At 44.2% G+C, this 26,732-nt stretch overlaps 6 protein-coding genes across 7 annotated transcripts; 3 read left to right on the top strand and 3 right to left on the bottom strand.

Annotated features, from left to right (window-relative positions):
• Positions 1 to 1,136: 1,136 nt before the first annotated feature.
• On the top strand, positions 1,137 to 1,832 carry LOC128304517 (uncharacterized). The gene is made up of 2 exons (XM_053041710.1): positions 1,137 to 1,172; positions 1,242 to 1,832. Exons 1-2 carry the CDS (start codon positions 1,143 to 1,145, stop codon positions 1,830 to 1,832), a joined length of 621 nt encoding a protein of 206 aa, XP_052897670.1. The 5' UTR covers positions 1,137 to 1,142.
• Positions 1,833 to 1,895: 63 nt separating this feature from the next.
• LOC128300195 (U6 snRNA-associated Sm-like protein LSm5) lies at positions 1,896 to 2,960 on the bottom strand. The gene is made up of 3 exons (XM_053036178.1): positions 2,430 to 2,960; positions 2,136 to 2,332; positions 1,896 to 2,039 (listed from the first exon to the last, which is right to left on the bottom strand). Exons 1-3 carry the CDS (start codon positions 2,473 to 2,475, stop codon positions 1,998 to 2,000), a joined length of 285 nt encoding a protein of 94 aa, XP_052892138.1. The 5' UTR covers positions 2,476 to 2,960; the 3' UTR covers positions 1,896 to 1,997.
• A 5-nt stretch (positions 2,961 to 2,965) lies between these two features.
• On the top strand, positions 2,966 to 13,393 carry LOC128300193 (uncharacterized). The gene is made up of 6 exons (XM_053036176.1): positions 2,966 to 3,404; positions 3,578 to 4,391; positions 9,394 to 9,744; positions 9,828 to 10,136; positions 10,201 to 10,860; positions 11,212 to 13,393. The coding sequence occupies exons 2-6, from the start codon at positions 4,314 to 4,316 to the stop codon at positions 12,166 to 12,168; spliced, it is 2,355 nt and encodes a 784-aa protein (XP_052892136.1). The 5' UTR covers positions 2,966 to 3,404; positions 3,578 to 4,313; the 3' UTR covers positions 12,169 to 13,393.
• A 577-nt stretch (positions 13,394 to 13,970) lies between these two features.
• LOC128300194 (uncharacterized) lies at positions 13,971 to 16,410 on the bottom strand. Its single transcript, XM_053036177.1, has 2 exons — positions 16,115 to 16,410; positions 13,971 to 15,919 (listed from the first exon to the last, which is right to left on the bottom strand). Exon 2 carries the CDS (start codon positions 15,610 to 15,612, stop codon positions 14,572 to 14,574), a length of 1,041 nt encoding a protein of 346 aa, XP_052892137.1. The 5' UTR covers positions 15,613 to 15,919; positions 16,115 to 16,410; the 3' UTR covers positions 13,971 to 14,571.
• Positions 16,411 to 18,422: 2,012 nt separating this feature from the next.
• Positions 18,423 to 19,943, bottom strand: LOC128301893 (eukaryotic translation initiation factor 3 subunit I). The gene is made up of 3 exons (XM_053038561.1): positions 19,807 to 19,943; positions 19,385 to 19,611; positions 18,423 to 19,315 (listed from the first exon to the last, which is right to left on the bottom strand). The coding sequence occupies exons 1-3, from the start codon at positions 19,807 to 19,809 to the stop codon at positions 18,562 to 18,564; spliced, it is 984 nt and encodes a 327-aa protein (XP_052894521.1). The 5' UTR covers positions 19,810 to 19,943; the 3' UTR covers positions 18,423 to 18,561.
• Positions 19,944 to 20,344: 401 nt separating this feature from the next.
• Positions 20,345 to 26,453, top strand: LOC128300848 (ankyrin-3). Of its 2 annotated transcripts, XM_053037067.1 has the most exons (9): positions 20,345 to 21,665; positions 22,427 to 22,590; positions 22,665 to 22,780; positions 22,850 to 23,212; positions 23,291 to 23,444; positions 24,382 to 24,560; positions 24,632 to 24,735; positions 24,808 to 25,191; positions 25,417 to 26,453. In XM_053037067.1, the coding sequence occupies exons 1-9, from the start codon at positions 21,489 to 21,491 to the stop codon at positions 25,801 to 25,803; spliced, it is 2,028 nt and encodes a 675-aa protein (XP_052893027.1). In that variant the 5' UTR covers positions 20,345 to 21,488; the 3' UTR covers positions 25,804 to 26,453. The 2 variants fall into 2 exon arrangements, with proteins under 2 accessions (XP_052893027.1, XP_052893026.1); XM_053037066.1 differs by having other exon boundaries at positions 24,808 to 26,453.
• The last annotated feature ends 279 nt before the right edge of the window (positions 26,454 to 26,732 follow it).

Below are 26,732 nucleotides of genomic sequence, written 5' to 3'. Positions count from 1 at the left end.
CGTCGATATATCGCTACAATGGCCACAATTAGGCAAACCGTCATCAAGCGAAACTCGACTTCACGGTATTCCATATGCTGGACGATCGATCGATCCCTACACACACCGGCACACAGAATCGGATCACTAATTATCAGGTCGAGAAGATTCACACCAGAAGAATAGCAAATCCAACCTTATTCCTCCCCCCCCACCCCAAAGGAAGATCTCGTGTTGGGTAGGGAATTGATGAATTCATCGTGTTGACGGAGAAGTATGATACGTGTGCAGCTTTATCTTCGGTTGTGTTTCAAAATGAAGCCACGGACGCAATCTGATAATTCTTGACCATGGCTAGCATTTCACAGCTGTTTCTTGATTGATGAATCATTTTATTTACGTTCCGTGCTCTTCAACGCAACGATTTATTCCAACAACCCAAAACGCGCATAAAAGTGATGAGGGCTTTGAATGCCTATAATGGCGATTGGACGCGAAAAAGTTAAAAGCTTTTGAATTAGAAATTTAACCGAACCATGAAACGTGATCCAATTCCACACTAATGGAAGACATTAGAAATTCATTAGCATCTTGTCAGAATCTTACATTCTAATGCAATCCACTGGATGTAGGACTTTTAGAAGATCAAAGCATCGCGCAGGCTTTAAGTTCCGGTGGCGTTCAAATGAATTTTGCCTCAAAGCAACACCCAAACCACCAGTGAAACATCTTTTTTCGCCATAATTGCAATGAATCATTTATCGTTCTTCAACATCATCGTCGTCGATAAAAGTGCACCCGTGAAAAAAAGAACTCAAATATAACAGTAAGCAACAAGAAAACTGCAAAAAAAAAGCCAGGCGCAATACTGACGTAGCACTAAATTAGTCCTTCACGACCCCGCATGTGACGAAGGAAGATGCTAATTTTCACGACAAATCAGTAACGCCATGCGTTGTCGTCGTTGTCGTCGTCGTCGTCGTCGTAGAGAGGCTGTGAGGAGGAATGAACGCGATTTTTTCCTCTCGCTCTTTACTGAGTACACTACCTATTATCGTCCTGCTTGGTCAGATAAAACGGGCATAGGAACGGTCCGCGCCACACCAAAGCCTGCGTTTAGTAACGACAGAAACTTAGTACAATTCTAACGCTCGAGAACGACGATGATGATGCCAGTGGTGTCTTCTTTTGTGGTGCGTTGGTGTTCTTGCGTGAGATTAGTGTTGCGTAGATGGAAATTAAGAGTGTTTTCCTTATTACAGCTGTGTGCCTTCCTGTGTGCCACGACCAGCGGTGTACCGGTGGCATCGAACGCAACCGGACTTGGGGCGGCTCTAACCAACATTGCCAACAGCTTCGTGGTGGTTAGCGAGGAACAGCAGCAGACAGTGAGCAGTCGCATTGACACGGAAGCGCCTACCGTACCACATCTGGAATCTGCCAATGTCCTTCCTGCGCTCATGCACATTGCTCTCACCCCGGAAGAGCATCACATTAAGGCGCATACGGAAGAGTTGGTTTATACAAACAAAACCGATGCGCAGGGTGTGGTGAAGATCACTATCGTTGAGAAAAATTCGTCTGAAGAATTAACGACAGATGAAGCTGCTACGGAAGAATATAACGACGATGATGATGATACGACTACAGATGAAATCACCACAGAGACAGAAGATGGTCTAACAACTGTTGTTCCGAGCACTACCGGTTCACCCACGTTGCGATCCACTACGCCAACTGCCATTCTTACCGTGCTCGGAAATGATCAAGTGGACAAGGAAAAGGAGGAAGAAATCAAGCAAAACATTAAAGAGGTGGAAGCGATGCCGGTGATACTGACTGTCGGCGTCTAGCAAACGTTCCCCTCCCTCCATCGCTCTTACATTGATATAATAAAATTACTACCTTTGCGTTCCTTTTACATTTCCATTTAGTTCGCTTATTTTTTTCTTTAGTAATTATATTAATTCACACCCATCTCACAAAATCCATCCGCGCACAGCACAGTTTTAACTGGCTTAGGATGCATCTGGAAGGTCACCGCTGGAACCGGGTACGAGCTGCAAGCAAGGTAAGAATAAACAACAGCAATCATTAGTACCTGCGGTTCACAAATTATACCATTCCACCTAATTCCGGTGTGTGATGTCACCTACCATCGTGATGTTGTTACCGTTCAGCAAGATCTGGTCCAGCTTAGTTATCCGCCGTCCTTCCGGTGTGTTCTCGTACTCCGTCACGTCCTCGAGCAGCATGTTGACAAAGTCATCGAATCCGAGCAAGGTTCCAACGATCTCCTTATCGTTTTTCATGATAATGTGTATCCGCGAGCCGATACATTTATCCACCAGCTCTGTGTGTAGTGTGCGAAAAGGAAAAATAGCGCCAGTGATTAGTAGTTTCCCTTTAGGCCTGCAGTGCTAACTTTGATGTCGTTTCGAGATACATACCAAGAGGAAGCAATGTCGATTGATTCGCTACGGCTGTCTGTGCCATTATGCAACGGTTCTTCGATGGATGTTTTATTGATCCACACAAATTATATACGAAAAAATTACACTAAATAGCCAGTAAAAATGAGCGTGCCTTTTATCGCGCGACGCCGGTTGATTGTTTTGTTTACATCTGGTTGTGACGTTTATCACCGTTGACATCTCTAGTGTCACTTCCGTGTTCTAAAGTGGAGTGTACACGAGAGCATGGTTCATTTTCTTTGCGAATGGAATTATTCGAACTGTGCCGAATTTGTTTTGCATAATCAGAGCAACAGTTTTGTAAACACGACCTTATTTGTTGTAAAATGAAAGCAACACATAACTACGTTAGCGCTCCAAAGTTAAGCAATTCAAAATGCAGTCCTTTGATGCCGGTTGCGGTTTGATACAGCGGTGTTTTAACAATGAAAACTCGATGCAATTTTCAGCACATGCGTCTTGCTACACTGGCCGTTGTTGAAGAAAACACAGCATCGTGAAAGTGCGTTCGGTGCTGTCATGTTTAGTCGAACGTTAGCCACTAGCACTCGCGGGAGGTCGTTCACTAGTTGTGCACCCAGCTCGTTTACAGCAGCTCCGTACGGAGCATAACGTACGGGTGCTGCGGGTGGTCGACGGTTATCCTTCCGTTCTTCCAACTTCGCACCGTGTCCGGCATACTCCTGTGAGTGGGCTTCGTGGAGGCGGTGGCTGCCTACCAAGATATCCGGTCTTCTGCTTCTGTGTACCATCGTTGTTGTTTTCTTTCTTTCTTTCGTCGCTAGTACATTTAACCTATTACCCGCTCGTGTACTGTCGCGGAAGAATTTCTTTGTGATTTAAGAGTTTGTGGGGGAAAAAGAAGTAAAAATTGAAAAACATGGCGACCGCTTTGTTCCTTCGAATCCTTGAAGTGCGTGATACTAAAGAAAATGTTCCTGCAAGCATCTGGTAATTTGTGTGCTTCGTACTCGCTTCACATCGTAGCAGGCGCTTTGTCTGCCCCCAACCACAACGGCGAGCTGTGAAAAGCTTGTTTGGGCGTTTTGCTTCCGTATATCAAAGAGTCACTCCTTATTTTATCGAGCTTTCTTTAATTGTGATGCTATCGTGCGTGTTTTTAGCAAATTTAGTGCAAAACAAACGGCATAAAGTGTAGTCTAAGTGAGGTGCCCCACATTGTTTTCTATCCCACCTCCGCTTTGCTCTCCTTTACTCGGTCGCATGCAAATAACAAAAAAAAAGAACAACATGTCCTTCACAGCACGCCTTGTTACAATAATCCAGGACATGTGTGCCAACCATCTCGCATGTCACCTGTGCACCGTCGTCGCATCGAAGCAGGTGGCGCGTGCTTCACGGGGGATAAAGGCAAAAATCGATGGCAGAAAACTGTCCAGAAAGTGGGAAGTTTAAATTACGCAAAAAAAGGGGGCAAAAATCGATTCTTCCTGCTAACCGCTTCAAACGTGGCAACTGAACGAGAGAGACAGAGAGAAAGAAGTGGTTGGCTAAAAAAAAAATTAGCAAGGGATCAAACATATCCTACCCGTGGCTAGTGGGTGCGAATGTATAGTGTATGGATGTGTGTGTTTGTGTGTGCATTTAAATCATCGTACAAAGGAGAATCCTTGTACATCTGCGAAACAAGTGCCAAATGTTGATGGAACTGTTTTTAAACGTAATCAGCGAAAGATCAACCACCTCCTCCTCAACGAGGCTGCCATTAAAGTGTGATGCTAATGATTAAAACATTAGTTGCAATCGATTTTAAGAGCGTCCCAGCATCGAACGGATCCATCTGCCGTAGTGTACAGGCCGCCTAGTGCTGAGTGCAGTGCGGAATCTGCAAGCATCAAGATGAACCCTGACCGGAACAGCCGGAAGTATCGCTCCGGAAACAATCTGTACAGCGACGATGAGCTGGAATTATCGTCGGTAAGTTTAATGCAGGAAGCGAGTAGGAACAGTAGTGAAATATGTCAATACAGAGTGACGGAAGAAACAATTTGCACCCACCCACTGTTTGTACCCCGACACGGGGGAAGAAAGGTAGCAAGAGGAACGAAACGGCACACGAAAACAATAATCATCCCCACCGCGGGAAATCATTCCGTTTCCGACTGTCTCTCTATGCTGATGTCATGCCGCTTTTTAGTACTCATCGCTACGGGACCCCGATTAGTATGCGTTGGGTGTGTGTTTCCAATGGAGACAAGAAAAAACGTGCTGCTAAGAAAATTGTAATTAACATTCTCATTTAGACTGGCTTGCTTGAGGTGGGAATGCTTGATTTCTTGGCCGTGTACTTTCGTTCGATATATGGTGGCGATAAATGACACGACACCGCGAGAACGCGAACCGTTTCGGGACTAATATCTTCACCAATGATGGTGCCTTCAATGGGTTCAAAATGGTTTAATAAATTATTTTTAAGAAGAAATTGTAGTGCAATTCCAACTTAAGAAACATTTTGGGTGTCTACCTTTTTGTAAACTTTAGCCAAACTAATCGAACCTAACCGAATTAACTAATTAAACCCAATTTCTCAACTTTGGCGGACATTACAACTTAAACAAGCTTTAGCCGGTTTGAACTAAGTTGCGTAACTTTTACATAATTCTAATTTTGTACCAGAAAACGAGAACGGAATTCCTACATGGCCAAATATTTATCGGAGATTAAGACAATAATGTCGATTTTGTTCTAGCAGCTATGGCACCGTGTATGGTCGAATGAGTTACTTAATGCTGGGTTGGAATACGTCAAAATAAACCTCTGTACTACTTCTTTAACATTTATTTATAGATGTCTTAACGAAAATTCTTACAAATTACCTATTTCGTACCATTCGGGAGTACTATTCCCTTAGTGAAATGCAAACTAAACACGACACTGTTGTCGAGTGCATCTGATTCAGATTCATGCAACTGAATGTATTTACGAACTGAATGAATGGATCTGAATCTATACTCCAAAGATTCATGAATCCTCAGAAATGTTCCTACTTAGGATCCAAGATTTGGGAGTTTGTTTTTTTTTGTATATGAAATAAGTTTCTTCTACAGATGAAATAAATAATAAAGCTTTCATTAAACAGAACATTTTGAAAATATTGATTACTTACGATTTATGGATTTTTAATTCTGCAGGATTCGTGAATCTTATAGAATAATGATTAATAAATCTCTCGAGAGTCAACTTCTTACGTGAATGACTCCTCGCTGAAGATTTATATGACGGACTCTTCTCAAAGGATTCAACATTTTTGAACGCTCAAAGATTGATAAATACTTATAGAGTCGCAAATCTTCATAAATTCATGTATCCTCAAAGATTCATGAATAGTCATAGAATCAACATTTAACGTAGTTTCAATGATTTTAGACATACTGGTCTGGGAAATTCTATACAAGTGAAATATCCCAAGTACATTGGTTTTTTCGGTTGCATTGCGAAGACCTGATGATAAATCTATGAGAATTCGTTAATTCTACTATATTTATTTTTCCTTGTTGCTGCGTGATTTACTTCTTTGCTAGGAGCCCAAATGCAGAAGGGATTCGATACAGAACTTGTGGTGTATTAGACCAATGATTAACATATTATTTCATGCATATATTCAAATAACCTGCGAATATGTAGCTAAAAGAAGATAAAGAATATAGAATTTATCACAAGACTACAACACTAAAGTCTTATAAGCGTATTTGAGATGTCTTTAATTCTGCATTATCTAGTAAAATTCTGTAAAAAAAATATGCCACACTTTCGTAGTACTACAAACTGGGTACTAAAACGGAGTGTATGTGCTAAACAAAAAGGTCCCACATGGGAATTAGAAAGATTGGTTCACTTAATACATCCTCTCTCAAATAATCCGAAGAAGAATAGTGCGTTTGTTTATTACCATTCGCAAAGAAGTACACTACTAAAAGATTAAAAATGGCGTCTACTTTATTTCTTCTTTTCCTCGCCCATGTGGATTTATTTTGTCACCGCAAGCGGAAAAAACCTTCGTTTGCATGCATTACACACCGACCCTGGCAACCCTGGTGTGTGAGGAGATATTTCCAGATTAAAATGATGAAATGTTCAATTCCGACACCTTCTGTCGCTTTTTCCGCAAAATCCGCCTGTTCCCGATGATGATCTCTTTTAATAACTGTAACATTGCACCGCATCCGGGACCACACACTTCCCTTGTGCCGGTTCCATCTTTTTATGCTGCTTATCTATGCCTACTTTCTTCAAGATGATGAATTGAAGATGTTCACCCTCGGGTTCATACTACTCGCCGCACCGCTTTTTGCCAAGCGCCACATCCATCAAAGTAGTCTCGAAAGTCTTCAACGTGGCTGAATACCGTTTCTGCGTTTGTTTGTACGCCTTGCCTCGCCCATCTCGCTATATCCCTTCTACACAACTTCATTCTGTGCCTTTACAGACAGACGGAGCAAAACCTCAGTGACCCGATAGATAGCAAACCCTAGCCGCTGCAGGTCCTTTTAGCAGTGATGCGGTTTTTTTTCGGAAGCATTCTCTATTTACAAAGACGCTTGTTAGTTCCGGTTATTCCTGCCGGCGCGATTCTTCCCACACTTCGTAGCTGTGTCTCGACCAGTTTTCATCGTGCGACTCTCCATTATCAACGAGCAGTGGAAATGACGCGCCGGTTCACGTGACATGCGACCGCCAACAGCACCGACGACAAATTTCTCCACACTTGACGCTCACGTGGCCTCTGGAACCATTACTGTTGATTCCGTGTAGCGTTCGCCTCAAGACCCATTCAGTGTGTGTGTTTGGTGCCGTGTGTCACCGTAAGCCGGCAGAGCATAGCAGCAGCAGCAGTATGATTTACATTGTTGTGGTTGCCGCCAACGGTCGCGAGGGCGCGAGCCCGGTCTTGAACAAACCCACAACGGAACGGAAGGGAGTAAAAGAAATCGATAGCTTACGAAATGCTTATCCCCCACGCCCTCCTATTGGGTGGCATTGCTTCCGGGCTGAAATGGAATAGGTGCAAAGTGTAGGACTCCGATGGTGACACGATTCTTGGAAAAGCAATGGTGTCCTTCTGGTGCGGTGGCGACTAGGAAACCCGGGGCAAACATTCACTTCAGACCAACGCTTTACAATTGGTCCGAGTGGAAAAATGGCCTCGAAAAAGAACGACCTAAAGCAGCCACCCTACTCCACCGCTACTCCACCATCATCCCACCAGGCACTGGTCGTCTAGGTCGAAACACAACAGCCACTTCACTTAAGCAGGCGAACCACCGGGATGGGAGACAACATCCGTGGTGTAATCAAAACCGGGCACCACTTATCCTTTTTACCCCGTTGGGGCCCTTTTCTTCGGCTCATACAACCAAACGAAAACATCACCCATTTAGTAGGGGTATCTTCATCGGGAAACAAAGACCATGCGGCGCAGCACGATGCACTTCTTCACTGCAGATGAGAGCGTGTTGTGATGATCTTTTTTTAATGGATGTTCCATGAGATAGCATACATAAAAGTCGTGCCCGCACTCATGCGAGCAGGGGGGTTTTCTTTTCTTTGGACGCTTATAATACGACACCTGTAGGAACTGGGCAAACGAGTGCATTCCACCACCAAGCATTAGTTGATTGAAAGTGTACCGGCAAGGAAAAGAACACGCAATCACGTGCCACGTTTAAGCTTTTGTTACTTACTATAGGGCTATACAGTCCCTGACATGTTCTTTTCTTTGGGATAAATTATTATTAACTAACTATTATTATTATTACTAACTAATTATTACTAGCATTAACTAAAGCACAACAGTTAAAAAGAGTCCCTAAAACCAATTTCCCTTATCAATAAGATAATGTGGTTAGTTTGTTATGCAAATTGCATACTTTGGGGAGTTTTGTGTGAAAGTTAGATAATGCGGTCAGGCAAAGTCTACAAAGACAGGTCGGGTGAATGATGCGTTAAATCGTAAAAGTATTTAAGCGAGCTGTGAAGCAGGTGAACGGCATATAACCCAGCTTATACGGAATGAAACGTAGATGTTTAGCAATGTTTTACACAAACCTAATAGTGACGGATGTTTTAAGTAAAATGTCCCGTACTGACAGAGCCCAGCACTTACCGTCGATGCAATCTTTTGTGAGATCTAGAATCTTTGAAAGAAAAGCATAGGAATGCTGAGTTTGTTGCCGATTTAAGGTACAGTGGACTCTCTTGGATTTGGACTTGAATATGAAATCCTTACATCAAGAATAAGTAATAGCACATTCCTAATTGTTAATAAGGCTCAATAACACACCTTACGGGGAGTACTCTATGCTAGAAGAGGGTTTGTGTGTAAAAGTTTCAACAATATCGTCTAGCACTTTGAATTCGAACACTCTTCAGCAATTCTTTTGGGAAAGTTTTCGCCTTATAACATGTTAATTTAAGGCTTCGCCCATAATAATAATATACAACTAATCGGAGAGTTACTGGACACCGATTTACAATTAAAGCGATTTATTTTCAAAGCGTTTGGGTTTTAACGTTTGTCGGTGTATTGATTAGTATTTTTTACAAGATATACGCGAGATGTTAATCTTAACATGTTGAATAGATATCCTTAGCCTTTAAACTATCTAATCCATAGTCGTAGGTCGATGCATTGATAAACACTGAGTGCACGATCCCACGTGAGCCCAGTCAGCCTTGCAGCACGTGTTCTGTGTTGAATCGCCTATGAACTGTGTACTAAAACTCAAATCACCAGAAGTGAAGTGTATTGCATACATTTAGGCTGATTTGTACTCACCATACACCATAGGGTTTCACCACTTGTTTGGTGAATAGGATAGATTTGTACGATAGATAGGACGAAAACCCTCTATTAAAATAGATAAACAATGGCTCTACTTCATGAAATCAATTCCTAATATGTTTCCCCTTCTGCTTACAGTCACAGGTACTGGAAAAGGTAAAGCCGGATCGCGTCACTTCCACCAAACCGGACGAAGATCGCCGTCGTCGCACGATCATCGTCGAGAAGAAGAATGGTTCGTACGGTTTTACGTTACAAAGTTACGGCATTCACTACAAAAAGGAACAGGAGGTCGAGGTGATAACGTACGTGGATTACGTCGAGTACGATGGTCCGGCGTATCGGGCCGGGATGCGCGAGGGCGACGTCATCCTCTCGATCAACGGTTACGATATGGAGAAGGCCGAACACAAGGATCTGGTCAACTTTATCAAAAACTGTGATAATAGAATGCGCATGGTGGTGCTGTTCGAGGACTGCTGCCGGAAGGTACGATTAGCAAATCAGCAATACCGGTTAGGTATTTACTCTAAATTCTAACCACACACTCTTCTCCCTGCTTTCATGCACAGGTGGAGCTACACTTGAAGTACATCCAGCTGCAGGATCTGCTCAAAAGCAAGATGTCCGATTTGGAAAGGATTTGCTTGCGGGAGCGCGAACTGTTGGAGGGCAAGTGGAAAACGCACAGCTTACCGGCGAGAAAGAAGGCGAACGCTGCGACCGGGGATGATATCGATCCCGGTTCGACGACGGACGTGGAATCAAGCTCTGGGCCATCGTTTTGCCGTCCGGCAGCCTCGACCGAGGACGTGAAGAAGTTGCTCCGACAGAAAACGTACATTGTACCACCACCGGCACAATTTATGCTCGCTTATCATGTAAGTTGGAGGTTGAGTGTGTTAAAATGCTCAGTAAAACATGTGTATTCTGCTTCGTCCACAGTGCCTGGATAGTAACTATCGTTACGTAATCCATCCCTCCTCCCAAGCTGCTGGTACGTGCGAAAGTGCCAGCGGTACCGAATACACATCCTGTGCTCAACCGAACAACCCAACAGCGGCCAAACTTTGCAAGGACCATCAGCATATGATGCGCGGCTCCTCGCTAGACAGTAGCTCACTCGGTGCGGGTGTTGGCTGCAAGCAGCAGCAGCAATCCTCCGCCTCGCCAACGAAAAGTCTTCACAATTACGACACCAAAGCAACCAAATCGTCGTCATCCGGTACGTCCCGGCGCAGTGGTCACCTGCACGGGCACTCGTGCAACCCTTGCATGGGACACTTTCTGCGCAGCAGCAGCAGTAGCAGCGACAAGAACCGTTCCGGTGAGAAGGATAACACCAGCCTGGATGCGTACGATCTGGCGAGCCCGTGCTGTGATCCACAGTGTGTTCCGTCGCGTCGCAAATCGAAACATCATAAAGATCACCACCACAAGCACAAACACCGTGACAGGGAGGGAAAGGAACACGGTGGGAAGGATCGTATACCGAGGCCAAAGTCACAACCGCATATTTCACCACAGCAGCAGCAGCAGCAGCAGCACCAACAGCAGCCCCATCACTCACAGTCAAGCTATCTCTACCGTCACAAAGATAAGCACGTAAGTTTCGATGGGTTGGTGTCAGCGGCGTAGCCGCGATGAAGGCGTCACTAGAGGCTGCAGTTCTGTCGTGCGTTCTGCAGGTCGATCGTGCGAATGTTAAACGAAAAAGAGGTTGCTTTTAGTTACGTGCCCTCGTTAACTCCTCTGTTTTGCCTTATTCTGATCGTACTATTTCGTAGTCCTTACCATCTTGATTGAAACATGATGTACGTTGTAGAGACTGTATGTTGTAGAGTGCGCTAGAAATAGTAAGATTCTTCATGCTCTGGTACCTTTTCTCGCTTTCTATCTTACCCGTCCCCGCCCCCTCATCCAAAACCCCACTTCCCGCGCCATTTGCCATTGCAGGATCATCACCATTCGAAAGTGTATGACCTAAACGCTAGTCTCGCGAGCCATTGTAGTCTGCACTCGTGCACCTCGAGCGAGTTTAACCCTGCGGCGGAGAACTCGCCCGCATCCTATAGCACATCCATCAGCACCGACACGCTCTACTGGGAGCCGCACAGCGAATCGACCACGGTGTCCGCTTCCGGTTCGATCCACAAGAAGCCACCGGCCGGCGGTAGTACCACCAGCGCCACCACTACCAGTGGCGCACTCGTCCCGATCGGTGCCCGACCACCGCACACACATCAGCACCATTACTACATACAGAAGTACATCCATCCGCAACATCATCCCGGAGCCGGGCAGCAGCAGGGACAGCAACAGCAGCAGCAGCAGCAACTTGCCATCTTTCCACCACCACCAGCATTGCCTGCCGTCCACAAGCCCAAATCTTGGGACAATCTCGCGATGAAGGGTTACGGTGGGTACGGGTACGGGTACGGATATCTCGAGGTCGGTGGCGGTGCTGTCGGCGCGGCCCTAACGAAAACGAACCTACCGACGGCGACACGCACCCAAACGACCATCACCATCCAGCACCGGAACTCGATACCGAAGAAGAACGGCTACGAACGGTACTCGGCGTTTGTCGACGTGGAAAACTATGCGCCACCACCGACACAGTTCCTGCAGGAGACCACCACCACAACCACGACGATCACTACGAAATCGACCGAGAATCTGCTCGGTCCGTACAACCGTTCCGATTCCAGTCTGTCCTGCGAGTGTCTCGAGACGGCACCGTTGACCGGTGGTGGTGGTGGTGGTGCGGCGGGAACATCCGGTAGCATGGTGGAACACGTGCACGACAAATCCGGCTACTATTCCAGCCTTGGTGGTGCGCCGAGTTCGGGTGGCAGCGGTGGTGCCGGTAAGAAATCAAACCCCAACTTAACCGAAATAGCTCGCCTTTAAGGTGTGGTGCAGTCGCTGCATAGAGTGTAGTAGCGAGTTTTGTTCGCGTGCTTGGTACACATTCCAAAAATTACAGTCGGTAGGACAAACTAAGGACATTCAGGCTGAGGGTAGATGTTGTAACGTTTTGTAACGTTTAATTACGGCCAGCAAGCAAACAAAAGACAGATCCGCTTTCAAGTGATACATTATTAGTTAAAGAGCGTGCGCTATCATTTAATTATTTGCATATTCTACTATCACGAACAGGCTTCCGATTAACGCATGGAAAACATGCTTGTGTACACTCTATCGTTTATCCATTTCAAAGTTCCGTATGCGCTAGCTAATCCGGAAGGCAAGGTTCCCATTTCCGTGATGTTCGCTATTAGTCGGCTACGGTTTGGGCTAACGCGGGAATGAAGCTGTTTGAAGCGCTATTAGAAGATGGTGTTGTAGTGAACACTTTAAACCATAGTAGAACCAGTTTTGCTCAGTACTTTTCCGTAGGTTAGAACAGTGGAAGATGGTAAGGATCCTAATTGTGGGGAGTGATCGCTAGAATCGTCAAAAACCTCAGGAAAAGAGGACCGTTGGAAATGGGAAACGGCGTGTGTGCACTGCACACAGACTGCAGAAGAGAGCCTAGTAAAAAAAGGACCGAATGATAACGATAATATCGGAGCGCAGGTAAGACGTACGAGGGTGAATTATTATTATAGATAATACATAAATCTTGCAGAGCTAACGATTTCATCAAAACTTCAACGAACATGTTTCCTTACCGTGCGTGTGTGAATATCATTCAAACTCCGAAACCGGATCCAATACGGAATGCAATACGAGGGTTTTGTTTATTAACAGAAGTACTTTAACGAGATTACCTTGTTGTTGTTGGCTGGCGATAAATTACTATTTCGATTGGTACTACGCGCCGTTCTAGATCAGTTCTAGTAGATCGTCCGGTAAATAGTCCTTTCGTACGAAATATATAAACACTATAACGCGCGAACTGACGACCGACAATGGCGACGGTTTGCCTTTTCTTGATCATGCGGCCGCGTATGGCGATCGTTTATCGTTGTTTAATAGTTTTGTATAGCTAACAAGAATATACTTCCGCGTAAGGCTAGTTGTTTTAGTGTAAGATAATTGCTTTCAATTACTGGAAAAAACATCCATCTCTTTACCTTAGAACGGCTTCGATTGCTCTTGTTCTTTTCTTTTAACGAACTTTTTTACTATTTTTTGGAAGCGCGCGAGGGAAGCGAATAAAATTCTTTAACTAAGTTTTGTTTATATAATATGTATTGGAGTTTTCGTTTCGTTTGTATTAATTCGTTAGTAGATAAATGGTGAAAAACTTGGTGTTTTTTTTTTAGGAGTTACCGTTCCACAAATTTTGTATGGTAGATTAATTTCAATCGCAAGGCAAGAGAGAATGGGAGATTCGAATTCTTCGTTTGTTTTGTTCCTACACTACGTTCTATAAACTACTACCGCGCACCGTAGCCTAAACGACTAACACTCTATCGTTGAAGGTAATAAATTAACGAGTGAATCAAATGCGATACTAATCCGATTTAGTAATACATCCCTACTATTCTACCTTCATTTATCTTACGCTAGAACGCTTATTCACCTGCGTGCGTGGCCTCACTCGAATCTACCGTTGGAAGCGAACGATGCACGAGCGAATATGTTCGTGTGGCGTTGTTATTGGTCCAGTTATAGAATTGGTGTTTTTTTTACGAATAATTTACGAGCAATGTAACAACTCCCCTAATAATGGGATGATCCTTGTTTGATCGCTTTTTTCATTTTGTCGAAACAATCGCACGAGTATTATTAAACTTCTACGTGTACTCATATTTTAGACCGATCTCGTCGTCATCCCAGCAATCACATCTTCCTATTAAGGCTTGTTTCTCTGGAGAATGTAAATCCATTGCTTACTACGATGTAACGTACGATTCGCCTTCAATTCTTGTAGAGGGCATAGGGTACCGATCACAGATGACGAACGTAATACGCGGTACAGACTTCTGTACCTTTTTTTCTTATCTCCGAAGAATATCACCTGATCACCTGAACTGGTAGCATATTGTAAGAAAAACGCCAACATTATACTATTGTAATTTCCATCTGGTCACCATCACCGCTAGAGCTCGCGGCAAGAAATGATTGCACAGCCAGGTTGATACCGCCATTGGGTTTATCGCCGTTCTGAGACTGTGAACGGATTTGTTACAATATATACGCATGCAGGCACACGGCACACGTAAACCGTAATAAATAAATGAGCTGTGTGGGTAAAAACAAATGCAAACTTCGAACGATTTCGCCCACTGTGGTTCACACACAGCAAAACAGTAACCCACACAGATACTCGATGACGCACGAGAACGGCGAACCGTACCTTCGTCATTCGAAGTGAATCCGGTTCCAGCGTTCCTGGTTGTGCAGGAAGCGTGTCGAGTCGCGACCGTTACCATCGTCGAGGAAATTGTTTGGCGTGCTGGTAACGATCTTGCAGTGATACTTCTTGGAAAACTTCGACAGCACGTACTTGCGGAAGTTCAGCTTTGGCTTAATGGAGCGCAGATTGAACCGCTTCCGTTGGAACTTTGGTTTGCGCACCGAGGAGATAGATTCGTTGCTCGGCGAGGGTGAGCAGCTACCGGCAATTAGGTTGCAGAGCGATGGTGAACCAGCACTAGCCCCATCACCGGACGATAGACCACGATCGTCACCGAAATGTAGCTCTCGACGGACGGATTGGTTGGTGAGGTTGCGCCGCGGCGCTTGAGAATTATCGAATCCGAAGCTGGACCAGGCCGACGTACCGGACGCATCGATACCACCACCGGTGATACCGCCATTTGTCTGTGCGGCCGTAATACGATTCACGTTTCGAAGGGCCGTTTTCAGCAAGGGCGAAGGTTTGGTTAGCTGGATGATGTTTTTGCTCCCGGCATTAGGAGGACCACCCGCAGCATACTGTCGGCTGCTGCCCGTGGTAAGCTCGTCGAAAAAATCGCTCAACCCGGGTGAACACGGCACGCACTGAATGCTCGGATCGTTGGCCAGCTTTCGCACCAGACTGTTCTCCTGTTCGATCGCTTGCCACTTCATTAGGCACTCCCGGCTGTGGCTGTTCATGATATGCTTCGGCAGGGCGGAGATGTAGTAGAACAGTGCACCGCAGTACGGGCAGATGTTGCTCTCGCAAAAGCGTATGCTTGCGTCCGGTGAGCGGACAATCTTCTCCAGGTCGCGTTCGTGGTTTTTCAGCAGATGATGTTTCAGCGTAAACTCGAACAGGTACTCGTCGGCACAAAACGGGCAGTGCAGGTACTTCGAGGTGGTGAGCAGAATCTTTACAATATTCTTCACCAATAGATTCAGATCGCTTTTGTGGCAGCTGCTGTTGCTGCCGCTGATGCCACCGTTGCCAGAATCCATTGTTTTTGTTGGGCGCCGTTCAGTTATCCCCACGCGTTTCCAGCTGTTTCGACCGACTGACCGACCGATTCACAGCACCGCTGCACGCTGTTGGTCCACTTCCGTTGCACTGCTTCTTCCTATCCCGCTGTTACGCATGGAACCCGCGCGTGTAGGGGGGGAGGGCCAAGGCAAACGATAAATATCGGTCAACTTCGTGCTCCTACTTTACGCCCGGACGAATAGAAAGTGGTGTAACGAAAGCAACTCTCACGACCTCACACATTTGTCCGTTTGCTGTCGATCGATCAACGTATTGTGTGATGCGCTGCGGTGGTGCCCGAATGCAGGTAACCGAAGTGCAACGGCATGGAACGGGCGCACGGTAGCGCGAGAGCAGGATGGAACGATAGAGAGAAAAGAAAAGCGCCAAAAGCGGTTATAACCGTGGATGTGCGGGAATTACATAAAACGTGTGTCCTTTGCAAAACATTTCTTCCACACTCAATAACAGGAGGCTTACCATCTAGCGAAAACCCCAGCGTAGAATCACGGTTTTGCGGAAAACATAAACGAAATTGTACAAAATCGCCACCAAAAGCTAAAACCACCGAACCACACCGATACTGCTAACGAACTCTTGTGTGTTTGGCGTTTCTCCTTTTACTCCGTAATCCCGACTCGATGGAACAGAAAACTACAACCTCTCCTTTTAAAACTTTCGTTAGGGTGCTAAAATTGAATAAAAGGTGCTCTAAATGTTACGGGTTTCACCTTAAAACACACATTTTTGCAGAGTTTGTGAGATGCTGATACACTTTTTGCACCTCTGCATTTTTTTTGTTTTTTGCTAAACAGCCATATTGATTTCAATCGCTGCTGTCATCGTGCGTTTAAAGCGACGGGATCAGTACTTTCGTTACAGGGTGATTTGAAAGCCGTTGCCGCTCGGCTTGTAAAATTAGATGAAATTCGAATAAATAAAATGCAATTGCGTTATATGTGATCATTTGAAAAGCTCTTGGTTTTTCCTAATCCTAAATTAAAGTGCATAACTCCTACCTGTAGCGTCTTCAAATGACCCTTGTTATAGTGCGATAGTACGGTGCAACTACGCGAAGCGCTATTCAAGGGTGTTGCTCTGATTAACCATGTAGAAAACTACTGCTTAGCAGTGGAGGATCAATCCCCTTGGAGGCCCAGGGCGGAATTTTTAAAGGGGGGCCTATAATTTTGCTACGGCATTATCGGTGCTAGGGAGGTGTACTTCAAACATGATTTAACAACACCAGCAAAGTCTCGAAAAGAAAGCTGCTTTGCGTACACCTCAGAGTTCTGTTGCGTAGCCCTGTAAATAGGCCTAGTAAGCTAGTCTATATATAAACGTTTGTATGCGCTAAGGAGAACCATAACGCCACTACTTGGAGCACATTTTTTACGATTTACGTACATTTACGAATCCTGAGTAGTCCAACGCCTTCTACGATTTTTCGCCCAAGGTACAGTTTCCAATCAGTTTACTTCTTCAGTAACAATCAGAGAAATTTCCTAGAAACCTGTTAAGCTCATGTTGATGACCATGAACAACACAATTGTTTTCAGATTTGCGATACTAGGAAAACATGTTATTCAAGAGGTGACACCTGCAGTGTGGAATAAATTTGCCCAACACTATTGCATTGCATACTATCAAACCCGTGAGAGCGATCGGAGAGCATCCACGGAAGAGGTAGCACCTGGTAATTTTGCCCGCTATATGCAATGTATAAACACTAACACTAAGATATGCAATGTATAAACACTAACTTTCACAGGAGAGCATGTTTTTCAAGAGGTAACACCTAGTACCAGCCGCGCTTCCCGGTAGTTGCAATCCCAAGTTGTTGCATGTAAGATGTTGCATGCCAGATGTTGCGCAACATATGTTGCGCGACATATATTACATGTCAGATGTTGTGCAACATATGTTGCGCAACATGTGTTGTGCAACATTTGTTGTGCAACATCCTAGTACTCGGCTGGTACCAGGTGTTACCTCTTGAAAAACATGCTCTCCTGGTATCGGAAAGCTGAAAACAACTGGTTTGTATGGAAAGTTAGTGTTCATACATTGCATACCTTTAGGCGGGCAAAATTACCAGGTGCTACCTCTTCCGTGCATGCTCTCCTGGTACTATACATTCAGAAACTGGTAGTTTTCGAAGAAATTTTTCTCGACCAACGGGAAAGTTAGTGTTCGGCGATTTTCGAACAAAATTGTTGTACTAGGTGCTACCACTTCCGTGGATGCTCTTCTGGTACTATACCTTCGGAAATCCGACAAAGCCGATATTCTTCTCTGCATTTAATTTATCACATAGAAACAAATGTTTTATATAACCAAGGAAGATATTTTTGATAAATTTTTTACCTTTTAAATTATTTTTTTGGAATAAATTAACTCTGCTGTACAATTTTCAAAAATCGCACAATCGGCATAAATTTTTTGAGGTCCCCAACACGGCGAGGCCCTAGGCGACCGCCTACTCCGCCTACCGTTTGATCCTCCGCTGATGCTTAGTACCGTTTTACATTAAAATAGTGAAGCTAAGTAGCCATTCGAATAAAAAAAAACAAGTTATTGAAGAAAAGAAGGATTTCGCCATGTCAAATACTAAATAAGCATTAATATCAACCCAATACACTAGAAACATACGCAAATTTTCTCTCCCATTCTTCACTCCTGTGTTTATTTCTTTTCTTCAGTAAATCTTCACGCACGGTACCAATGCCCATGGTTCCGCCGACAACGGAGTAAGCTAGATGGAAATTTTTCGCCTATCGGGAGACTCAACACGTTTTCACTTATCACGCTAGGTACACACCGTCTTACGCTTTTTTTTGCTTGATTAATGTTCGTTTTAGTACTTCGTTCAGCACTTTAGTAGCACAACAAAGCCTTCTTTGCTCGATGCACTAGCCGTACTAGGTCTACTCAAACGTATGCTCGTAGTATGAAGAATCAAACACTTGTAAACGCACAAAACCGTCTTCACCGCCTGTCGCGAAACTTTTGCCATCCGGATGGAATGCCATGCTGTTGATTGGACCAAAGTGGCCCTTGACGCGCGCAAACTCCTCTTCGTACACGAGATGGAAGAATCGGGAGTCGAACTTGCCTGCCTGCGTTGATGTCGTGGTTACCTCCATTGCATCCTGTCCACCGCCCAAAGCTACATGTTCGAACAACGGGCTAATGCAGGCCGAATTTACCGGTCGCTCAGTTTTGAACGTTTTCAAGCACATCAGCGAATCCGAATCAAACAGCTTCGCCGAACAATCCTTCGACGACGACACGAACATGGTAGCATCGCTGCACATCTGCATATCCGTGATGCTGGCGGTGTGGTCGTTTACCGAGTTCAGTTCCTTCACCGCGCGCAAATCCCAGATGCGGAGCGAGCCATTCTCGTGCCCCGTAATCACCGTTTCGTCCAGTGCACCCCACAGCATGGAGGTGATCTTGCTTTGCTGCTCGTTCATCGTCAGCTTCAATACTGGATCGGCACTGCTGATGCTAGAGTCGATGTTTCGCACGTCAATCACGAATAGCTCGCAAGGATGATTCATCGCACGATCCGTCGAGTAGGAGGCCTGATTGCCCGAGAAGCTAAAGTTACACGTACGAACGGACGAATTGCACGGAATCTTGCCAAGGGCTGTGCCGGTTTCAACGTCCCACAAGCTAAAATTGCACAATGGTACAAAGTAAGTTCTTCCGTATTGTTACGTTGATTGTTGCAAAGATACCCACAATGTATTCATGTCACCAGCGCCGGTAATCAACCGGGTCGTCGTCCAATCCACGTCGACACACCAGACGGCTCCGATGTGTCCATTGAACGTACCGAGACGTTCGCCGTTCAAAGAGTACCACACGCACGGTTTGCTATCCTTCGCCGAGGAGAATATCAAATCACCTTCACGGTTGTATTTGATCTGCGTGATTGCACGCTGATGTCCTTGTAGCATCAACGGTTTCTGGAAGTAAAACAGAAGAAGACGGTTTTTGATTCACTCTGTTTGTGCACTGTTGCCCTTTTCGCATCGGCTAGCCTGCGGTTTGTGAGGTTAGAATCTCTGCTACCAGATGGAACCATTGTTTTGAGATGATTCCGAACTCAAGTATCTATAGAACTTTGCTTCACACTCATTCGGAAAACGTTTCCAACGTACCATTTTGCTTAGACACGTCCTTTATTCAATGAAAAATGGAATAAATGGAGGACGGCGAGGTGTTCGACAAAATGCGAATAGCTAGAAAGACTTTTGCTGGCACTTCTGCTGTCAAACGCCGAAAGCTGCGTGCTGTCATCAATGTCACCGGGCCGTATGCGGCCCATGCAGCATGAAACGAAATGTATTGTGTGTTCAAGTTAAGTAAATCTACATTATTGACCACATTTGTATGTTTTACTTGGAAAATGATTATTCTTTTTCACCCCCACACAACATTTTTCGAATAGGGAACAATAGCATAAACAGTGACAGTTCGTGACGTCAATAAGCATTGCTGCGTGGGCATCTGCATCGATCGCAATGTTTTGGGACAGGTGGACGTCAAAACATGCAAAGATCTGCAAAAAAACGAAAAAACAGAAGAAAGCAACAATTGCATTAGTGGCGCTTGAAAGACTGTGAGCGTGTGAAGGGCTCTAGTATTATTAACAGTGTACCAAAATCCGGTCCCATTCTTTATTCGATGTTCCGAATCTGCTGGCTGTGTTTTGTATTGCATTGATCGCATCAATACAATATCGTATGGCAGTGTACGCGAGCACTGAATAAAAAAGTGGAATCCGTACCTAGGGTGTATCGATTTTCAGCCAAACAAACATGGTGACAGATTGTGTTGGGACTGTGAAAGCAACATGAGAGGATGCAAACTCCTTGCTCCTGGGCTGTGCTTGTTAATTACGATTAAATCAATCATACTCATTCGATCAGTGCTATCTGCGGAGTAGCCGAAACAAACTTCGAATTCATTCCATCTTTGCATCTGCTGCAAATACGACGCTGTTCAAAAGTGCATTATCAAAACAAATGGTGTGAAAGAATGTTCGAAAAGCTGCTTATTACGACTGTGCAGCGTTCGGCGTTCTTTTCCAGCGTCAAATTGCATAATGCGAACGGCGTAGAAAAGGATAAGTGCGGCCCATAGTTTTAGAGGGAAACCTGTAGAAAACGCAACAACACGCTTCGAGTGGAGAATGCTAAAGGTCAACTTCGCTGCTATGTTCTGCCGTTGTCATTGTTACAGTAATAGTATTAGCTGCACCGCCCGAGACGGTAGTAACAGCAGAGGTTTGTAATACTATCGATAATGCAGCAGTACAATCAGCGGTAATCTTGTGAGATGTGTTTTCGTTTTGCGTCATAAGCTGCGAAGTCGAATAAGTCAAAGCTTCCAGCAGAGAAGAGCTGTTCTGTGCCCTCTCTGGAGGAATCAAATGTAGGCGCGTTCCGGTGTGGTTAAATGCTGCGCGTGAAAGTGTCTGTTGATGTAGTGTGGAATAGTGTTGCTGTAATAGGCTGGATGTGCTGGGTGCAGTACCAAGTAACACTCCACTCAGGAGAGCACAGGACCGGTGTGGCAACAAATGGTCATCGTATATTGTTTCGAACGGGCGAGCTGTAAAACACGTTCCTAGGAAAAAGTCATGTGCAGCACCTTGCCGTGTAATCTGTTTACATTCAGAGCGATACAGTACAAAATCTAGTAGTCTGGCGAAATAGTAAAACTAATTTGCCACATCACGTACAGAAGAATCCCTCAACAACCTCCTGCGGCCTACTTAGGTTCGTTCTTTCATCTATTTTGCTTGGAAGAAGGCACAACTCGCTTTAATTTAAGCAGAATGGGTGGTTCGGTTAGTCAAGTGTTCCGATCCGGCAGCGCACTGCTTTCGAACCGAGATGGTCACAAAGTGTCGGAAACGACGGTGGAAAAGGTGAATACAATCTTCGACGCACTCAGGGCAAATCCAAAGATATCGATTCAGCGATTAGAGCCACTATTGCTGCAAATACCGAAGGTTGGTATGGGTTTATACAAATAAGCCTTTAACGTTTAAGATTTTTTGGACTTCTTTTTCAGAATGGGCATTTAGGTAGAGACGTACTAAGGTGCCATGCTGGTATACTAACTACAAAGTGCCACCATATTATTCGTGAAATAAAACATCGTCAAGAGTTGCTTGTGTTCGCTAAAATTAACAAGGCAGCAGAACTACGATTTGTATACAAATACTGGGCGCTGTGGAACCGAATCCTAGCATCACTAGCAAAATTGAAAAATAGCAAAATAGGCATAGTGCTCCCAAACCCTTCGAACGTGCGTCAATTCCTCGTATCGAAACGATCTTTTGCATCTGTGTTTTTCCTTCTCATTCGCTCCCGGAAGATCCAGTGGAATTGCGGTACACGGTTGCGGTAAATTCCAGTATGACCCTGTGGGCGACTGAGCGGAAAACAACGGGAACGGAACGGAACGGGAGAATTAGTATGACGCACGCATCTATAACTAATTCTCGTGCATTCATTATCAATCGATGAATACGAATCACTTCCGCAGGGAACAGTTCCCTTGGCTGCATATATTTAATTTACAATGAGATAAAACTGGAGCGTGCAGAAACTATTTGTGTGGGCAATAATTAGCATTGGTACAACAATTTAAAGATCTATTACGATCGTACGCTTCTTTTAGTGCATGTATTGTGTGATTTCGATTAAGAAATTAACTTAAACGGTTACTCAAATGGTTTAATTTTCTTTCTTTCTTCTTCTTTCGCAGTACGAAAACATCCTTGCGATACACGATGAAACAGGATACAATTTACTACAGAAAAGCGTAGGACTTAATCATGTAGAATTAGCTAGGTGGCTACTTCAAAGACATCGTCCGGATGTGAACCGAAGCTCGTGTTCATTACCATTACATATAGCCTGTTTGAAAGGGTAAGAGAGCATTGGATAGGATGTACTATTATATGGCTACTTAATTCTCCAATTTGTTTCCCTTTTCCTACTAGTTATGAAGAATGTGTTGAACTGCTGCTTAAACACGGTGCGAGAATAGATACCGAAGCTAGGATGTGTTTTCCCGGTGCACATTCTCACAATTGCGAAGAAAGTGGGAAATACAAAAGTAAGTTGGAGGTGAAACGTGCGTGCCGCTGTATATTACAACTAAATTTCTTTGCTTACTAATTTACAGATCAAGGCGATGATGTAGGTGTTTGTGAGCGGCCCAACACTAAACTACAGAATGCCGTATGTTATGCGATCGATGGTGATCAAATAAACGTACTGAACATTTTGGCACAGAAGATGGAAGAACCATGGATGCCATTCCGGGTGCGAAAGCCACTGTTGCACATTGCCTGCGAACGTGGTGCCTGGAAGTGTGTGCAGCATCTCGTGCAGACACGCTCGGACGAAATCAATCTGATCAAAGACGAATACTATCCTATTCACCAAGCAGTGCTGCACGATGGACGGTTTCTGGAACTGCTCATACAGCACGGTGCCATCACGACAGTGCGTACCTGCACCCAACAAATGACATTGCTACATGTTGGTACGTATGCATAACATCTTCCTTAACTATGTATTGAATTGCTTTTTTTGCGTATAAATAACATTAATACCGTTTTAGTGATATTGGCGGCCAGAAAGTCAGCGGAGGACACCTTAAACACAATCCGCATACTGCTGGAGCGTGGATGCAAAGAACTTATCAATAGTCCCGATTCTTTGGGTAATACACCGTTGCACGCAATCATCGTCCGGTATGCGCTAGAGGAAGCTAGGTAAGTTTAAACGAAAGCGTGTATTCTAAACAATCTGCTTCAATACACAGTGGCGGACAAAACAAGTGGGATGAAAAACATTGGGTCCCATTTTTAATTGAAAAATGATGCGCTTTTTGTACGCTTTAAATCCTTATTTGATCTTTCGTCGATTATCAAAACGATTCCAATGGAATATAGCCTAATTTATATTGAACAAAACAAATGTGTTTATCATACAGCTCGTAGAAATCATCATTGTAGCGACGTTTGCACTGTCCCTCCACACATATGGTACCAAAAATCCTTCTAAGTCCCTGTTAAATCGTCCATTGTATAGGTTATTTAGTAAATAAACCGTTTTAAATGCTTATTTAAATAGCAAAAATATTATTTTTATAAAAAGTAAAAGCAGAATAACTGCAAATTTGCCTGGAAATCAATTAAAATCATCAGTATTGGCTATCGAGATTAGAGTTGCAGACAATTTTGACCAAGAAATGAAAGAAAAAGAAACAAGCGACAAATATTTGTTTTAGATATCATCAATTTTACGTTTATTGTCCAAAAATTTGCCTTTCCATACCATCCTTGGTTCCGTGGTAGAAAATGTAAAGAACATTTTATCCTCTGAAAGTAAAACGTAATAATTTAATGTCCAAGATAAAATAGCCAGGCTAGGGTTACAGAAAAACGGGATTCTAAGGTCAATTTCGCGTTTTTGGGTTTGTTCTTGGGTTTCTTCTGTTCACAGATGAAAATTAGTATCGAGGAACTATTGGGCGAGTAATATAATCATTAAATCACTGAAAGTAACGTTAAGTTGGAAGGAATCGCTTATCGAGGGATGCGCTTTCCTGCTTATTATATAATGATGATATTGATATTGCATTAACTACATTTTTTGTCCGGTACTGTAGATAGCAAATGATTCAATATGTTCCTTCTGTTGTTACAGGTATGGGTACGACAAATGGAACAAATGGGACGTGTTGCACCTGGTGCGTTTTCTGCTTCAGAACGGTGCTAAGAGTTCAATCAATCAAACAGGTAACAGTGCATTAGCCTGCGTCTTTCGGCACATTCGCGACTGGGAGGTATGCTACGAGTTGTTAAATATGCTTATCAAGGAAGGAGGTATGTACAATAATACCCTAAGCCCAGGATATTGCGTTACAGTATTTAACCGTTTGCCTCTTTGATGGTAGGTGATCCTAACATAGTCGGCCGCGATGGCTCCGTTCCTATAATGGTATGCTTGGTACCTCTCATCAACAAGGATCCGTTGCATCATTTCACACATTCAATGAAGGTATGGTGGTATTGTTTGCTAATTTTCTACTAATGAGCTCACCATTTCTTCCTTCTTCTTGTGTTTTGATAGGTTTGCTATTTGAACTGTATTCGAATATTGTTGCAAAACGGTGCCAATCCGAACTGCTCCTACCGTTCCAACTTAACGCCGTTGCATGTGCTCATCTTTACCGTCTCGGAGAATTTCACGCTTAACTGTGATATCCAGAAGCGCGCCAATTTTGATTTCATCAAAAACATTCTTCTGCTGCTGTTGCAGTACGGACTCGACTGCAACATCACCTCCCAGCACATTCTCCAGTCCGTGATCGATATGATTGTCAACGTGCGTACCTGTCCGGATATTTTGTGCGTGTACGAGCTGTTACTGTTGCTGATCCAGTACGGCACCGATCCGAACGTTTCGCTCAGCAACAAACTAATGACGAACGGTGCGAGCAGCAGCAATTCTTCGATTATTTTCGTTAACGATTTCATCAACTTTGGCGGTGGCATTCGGGGTGCACCGACTGGTGCTGACACTTCCGCATCTGGGAGTGCGGGCGGTGGTAGCGGTGCTGGCAACGGTGTTGGTGGCCCTGGAGGTGGAGTTGCTGGCAACGGCGGCGGAGCCAATGCTTCCTCGGTGGCAAACGGACCGGGCGGTCCAGGATCGAGTACTGGCCCATCCAATGGGAACGAAAATCTGCGCAGCTCGTTTCGCAATAATGCGCGTAATTATTTGCTGTTCTATTACATTATGCTGATCACGCGCAAAGAATTTATACTGCTCGATCGTGAACAAACGTACCAGCGCATAATCTATCTGTTCTACTACTCGATGAAGCACGAACCGTTGTTTAACTGTTTGAAAACGTTGCACAACCTGCTTATCGCACAGGTACCGCATCGTTCGATCGACAATCTGCGCCACCTGATCATTACGCTGTACAAAAAGCCACGCAGCCTGAAGCAGCTGTGCCGCGTGTGCATCTACAACAGTTTGGACAAGAAGCTGGCACCGAGCATAAACCGGTTAAATTTGCCCGGTCCGTTAAAGGAGTACGTGATGAACTTCGATAAGTAGAAACCAATAGGTGGGCCGGATAGTAAGTGGAAAGCATGTGCGACCATGATAGTGCGCGCTTTATCTCTCGAGATGATCTCTTTCATATTAGGTGCTGCGATAGTTAGTTGGGGTTTGTTTTTTGTGTTTGTTATGTGCCACCGAGATGATACAGCAGATGCAACGTATTAAATAGTAGCAGCAGTACTATATGATGGTTCACGCTAGTGTAAGAGTATCGAGCACTACATCAGCTGAGCGTTTTCCTTTTGATTTTGTGAAGACTAAACAAGTTAGACACATTATTAAGTGGTTAGAATGGTACGATTAAACTTTCATTCTACTCACGTTCAGTGTAGTATTTTCTCTATCGGTTTGTTTTGCCATTTTACATATTCGAGTAAATTATTTACTCTGTTCAATCTCTGTTTATCTGCTTCCTTACAGTAGCAACAATTCATTTACCTTTCCTATTTTGTAACACGTGCAGTTGGAGAACGTTGTTAATTGATCTGACATTTAAAAGCGAGAAAAAAAAACATCCAATCGAATGTAGTTATGATAAAAACTAATGACACAATGAGGAAGCAAGATATCCCACGTGCGTTAGTGAATGTGTCCTAATAAACCCAGAAACGAACAATCGTACCGTAATAATGTAAAGGGTCGCACTGAGCATTAAATATGTATGTGTTTCTCTGTGTGTGTGTGTGTGTATCAATGTGTGTATAATGTAAATATGTTGTAGCGTTTATTGAACGAACCCCATTTTTATAGGTAGATGAAAGTTAAACCACAGAATGCACTAGCAGAAAGTTGCCACGGCAAAACCCACCACGCTGGTGGTTGTCCGGTGCAAATTCGATGCATTAGATATGAAATACAAATTTATCATCATCATCATGTCCGTGTATCACACGACAGCCACATGCCAGAGAAAGAGAGCGGAC

The sequence above is a fragment of the Anopheles moucheti genome, chromosome 3 (assembly GCF_943734755.1).
Source record: "Anopheles moucheti chromosome 3, idAnoMoucSN_F20_07, whole genome shotgun sequence".
NCBI lineage: Eukaryota > Metazoa > Arthropoda > Insecta > Diptera > Culicidae > Anopheles > Anopheles moucheti.
Note: the sequence above shows the minus strand (reverse complement) of the source record. Positions and strands in the feature narration are given on the sequence as shown.

Bases quoted from the DNA above. Each gene is read 5' to 3' on its own strand.
- LOC128304517 (XM_053041710.1), top strand. From the start codon at position 1,143: ATGATGATGCCAGTGGTGTCTTCTTTTGTG. The intron at 1,173-1,241 runs GTGCGTTGGTGT...TCCTTATTACAG, and splicing joins CAGTGGTGTCTTCTTTTGTG to CTGTGTGCCTTCCTGTGTGC.
- LOC128300195 (XM_053036178.1), bottom strand. From the start codon at position 2,475: ATGGCACAGACAGCCGTAGCGAATCAATCGACATTGCTTCCTCTTG. The intron at 2,333-2,429 runs GTATGTATCTCG...CACTACACACAG, and splicing joins ATCGACATTGCTTCCTCTTG to AGCTGGTGGATAAATGTATC. The intron at 2,040-2,135 runs GTAGGTGACATC...CCTTGCTTGCAG, and splicing joins ACGGTAACAACATCACGATG to CTCGTACCCGGTTCCAGCGG.
- LOC128300193 (XM_053036176.1), top strand. From the start codon at position 4,314: ATGAACCCTGACCGGAACAGCCGGAAGTATCGCTCCGGAAACAATCTG. The intron at 10,137-10,200 runs GTAAGTTGGAGG...CTTCGTCCACAG, and splicing joins AATTTATGCTCGCTTATCAT to TGCCTGGATAGTAACTATCG. The intron at 10,861-11,211 runs GTAAGTTTCGAT...TTGCCATTGCAG, and splicing joins ACCGTCACAAAGATAAGCAC to GATCATCACCATTCGAAAGT.
- LOC128300194 (XM_053036177.1), bottom strand. From the start codon at position 15,612: ATGGATTCTGGCAACGGTGGCATCAGCGGCAGCAACAGCAGCTGCCAC.
- LOC128301893 (XM_053038561.1), bottom strand. The intron at 19,316-19,384 runs GTGGGTATCTTT...GTGCAATTTTAG, and splicing joins GCTGGTGACATGAATACATT to CTTGTGGGACGTTGAAACCG.
- LOC128300848 (XM_053037066.1), top strand. From the start codon at position 21,489: ATGGGTGGTTCGGTTAGTCAAGTGTTCCGATCCGGCAGCGCACTGCTT. The intron at 22,591-22,664 runs GTAAGAGAGCAT...TTTTCCTACTAG, and splicing joins CATATAGCCTGTTTGAAAGG to TTATGAAGAATGTGTTGAAC. The intron at 23,213-23,290 runs GTACGTATGCAT...ATACCGTTTTAG, and splicing joins AATGACATTGCTACATGTTG to TGATATTGGCGGCCAGAAAG.